The 2,500-nt window shown below is 43.1% G+C and overlaps 1 protein-coding gene across 2 annotated transcripts in view; it reads left to right on the top strand.

Annotated features, from left to right (window-relative positions):
• The window catches only part of LOC143294043 (secretin receptor-like), an 88,100-nt gene that overhangs the window by 22,140 nt on the left and 63,460 nt on the right, over positions 1-2,500 (top strand). For both annotated transcript variants that reach the window (XM_076605457.1, XM_076605456.1), the window contains exons 3-4: positions 1,014-1,124; positions 2,352-2,479. In XM_076605457.1, the coding sequence (XP_076461572.1) occupies positions 1,014-1,124; positions 2,352-2,479 (239 nt within the window). The remainder of the gene's footprint in view (positions 1-1,013; positions 1,125-2,351; positions 2,480-2,500) is intronic.

Raw genomic sequence — 2,500 nt, 5'->3', positions numbered from 1 at the left:
GCCTTGCCTCTCTTGTTTTTTTAACATCACAACAGGGACTTAACAACCGCTTTTACTGCTGTTGATGTGTATTCTCCGTCAGTGTAGGACTGACATGACTGTTGTCTGAAATAAAACTTAAGCTTTACAAGTCAGGACGTCAGCCAGTATCAGTATCAGTAGCTCAAGGAGGCGTCACTGCGTTCGGTCAAATCAATATACGCTACACGTCAGCGATCATTCTTTATTTGTTGGACTACTTCTACTTTGAACTGCATTGCTTTTTTTCCCCAGCAAAACCTCAATTACACAACATAGAAATAATGCAAAGAGTTCATGGACTTCAAATTCGTGCCACAATGATCTCGATTGTCATTGTTCAGCAGACAAAGGGTTAATGTCGGATTTTCTTGTTTGTCGTGTCGAATTCATCGTGTTTGTATTATTTTGGTCTGTCCATGAAAAGGCAGTTAAAGAAATTTAATGAAATATAGTAGAATGAAATAAAAGTATGCACAATGAGATAAAAAATATGATTTTTTTTATGAAGATAAAATAAAATGAAATAATAATCAAATCAAATAAAAACTGCATGGCTACGTTATAAAGGAATCCAATGTGGGATGGTATCCAACAAAAATCAACATTTGTACCCTTCACAAATAGGGAGTGCAATAAATACCTAATTTCAAACAATAAATATTCTCTTTGATTATTCTCAAAACTTGACTTTTTGCATTCATTATCAGTTGTTTCGCTTGTCAGTTTAACGACTTCTTTTTTACGAAGTCCTTTAAGTAATTTCCTGTAATTGTATTTAGATTTTTTTTTTCTTTTTTTTTAAATTTCACCCTCATTTCACCCTCATTTACCCAGTTTCCCCCAACCCTCCATTCATTCACATCCCCCCCCCCCCTTCTAACCGATAATACTCAAATGTATTCATAAATATTTTAACAAAATGTCTTCAATTACCGATATGTGTGACGGGACAGTAAGCACAAATTCCTCCTTCCTGCGTGGCTACGTTCCAGGTTCGTACTGCCCGTGGGTGTGGGACAGGCTGATGTGCTGGCCAGAGACACGGGCGGGCACTGTGTCTGTACAACCCTGTCCGGACTACATTGACAAGTTCAGATTAGACCGTGAGTAGTGGTAGTAGTAGTAGCGAGTGACCGTGTGTGTGTGTGTGTGTGTGTGTGTGTGTGTGTGTGTGTGTGTGTGTTCGTTCTTTAGTTTAGCGTCTTTTTTTTCCACTATCAGTGATATCAGACGTGTGTGTGTGTGTGTGTGTGTGTGTGTGTGTGTGTGTGTGTGTGTGTGTGTTCACTCTTTAGTTTAACGTCTTTTCACTATCAGTGATATTAGTGATGTTAGAAGTGTGTGTGTGTGTGTGTGTGTGTGTGTGTGTGTGTGTACGGGGTTTGTGATTCGAGTATGTCCGTGTATGCGAAAACTTATGTTTAAAACACACGAATGCTTACATATAATCGTCAAAAAAAAAAAAAAAAAAAAAAAAGGAGGGCGGGGGTTGGGGGGGGGGGGGATATATCATCGACATTGTCATCATGTCTTAAGTGTCGTTTTACTTTCGATTTCGGACATTTGCGCAATTGTGTACCCACTTTGACCTTGGCCCTTATGTGTATGATATTGTGACCCCACATACATGCTATTATTATGACCCTACTTTGACCTTGGGCCTCGTGTGTATGCTATTGTGACTCCACCTTGACATAAGACCCCATATATATATGTTATTACCATGACTTCACTTTGACTTTGGACCCCACAAGAATGCTATTGTGACCCCATTCTGACCTTGGACTCCATTTCACTTTGGACCTTTGACGTACCTCATAAGCATGTTATTGTGGGGACCCTACTGTGACTCTATTGTGACCATGGATCTCACATGTGTACCACTTTGACCCCAGTGTGATCTCGGCTACCCCGCATGTGAACCATTGTGATCCCACTTTGACCTTTGAACCCCGTGTGACCCCACTTTGACCTTGGACACCCCCACACGTGAACCATGTTGATCCCACTTTGATCTTGAACACCACATGTGAGCCACTTTGACCCTAATATGATCTCGGACACTCCTCGTTGTAACCCTGCTTTGACCTTGGACAACCCACATGTGAAACATTGTGATCCCACTTTGACCTTTGAGCCCCACATGTGAACCGTTGTGATCCCACTTTGACCTTGAACCTCACATGTGAGCCCCTTTGGCCTTGAACCTCGAATGTGAGCCATTTTGACCCCCACTTTGACCTTGAACACCGCACATGTGAGCCATTGCGACCCCCCCCCCCACACCCCCCTTCCCCACGTTGACTTTCGCTGTGCACGTGCACGTGCAGAGAACGCGAGCCGCACGTGCCAGGAGGACGGCACGTGGTACTTCAACCCGGCTACCAATGACACGTGGACCAACTTCACCAGCTGTATCGACAACCAGCCCACCTCCACCTTCTCCCAGCTCATCCGCGTGAGTCATCTCCATCTGTCT

This window comes from Babylonia areolata, chromosome 19 (genome assembly GCF_041734735.1).
Source record: "Babylonia areolata isolate BAREFJ2019XMU chromosome 19, ASM4173473v1, whole genome shotgun sequence".
In the NCBI taxonomy this organism is placed as follows: domain Eukaryota; kingdom Metazoa; phylum Mollusca; class Gastropoda; order Neogastropoda; family Buccinidae; genus Babylonia; species Babylonia areolata.
The sequence above is the reverse complement of the archived record's forward strand: the minus strand, read 5'-3'. Positions and strand labels throughout refer to the sequence as shown.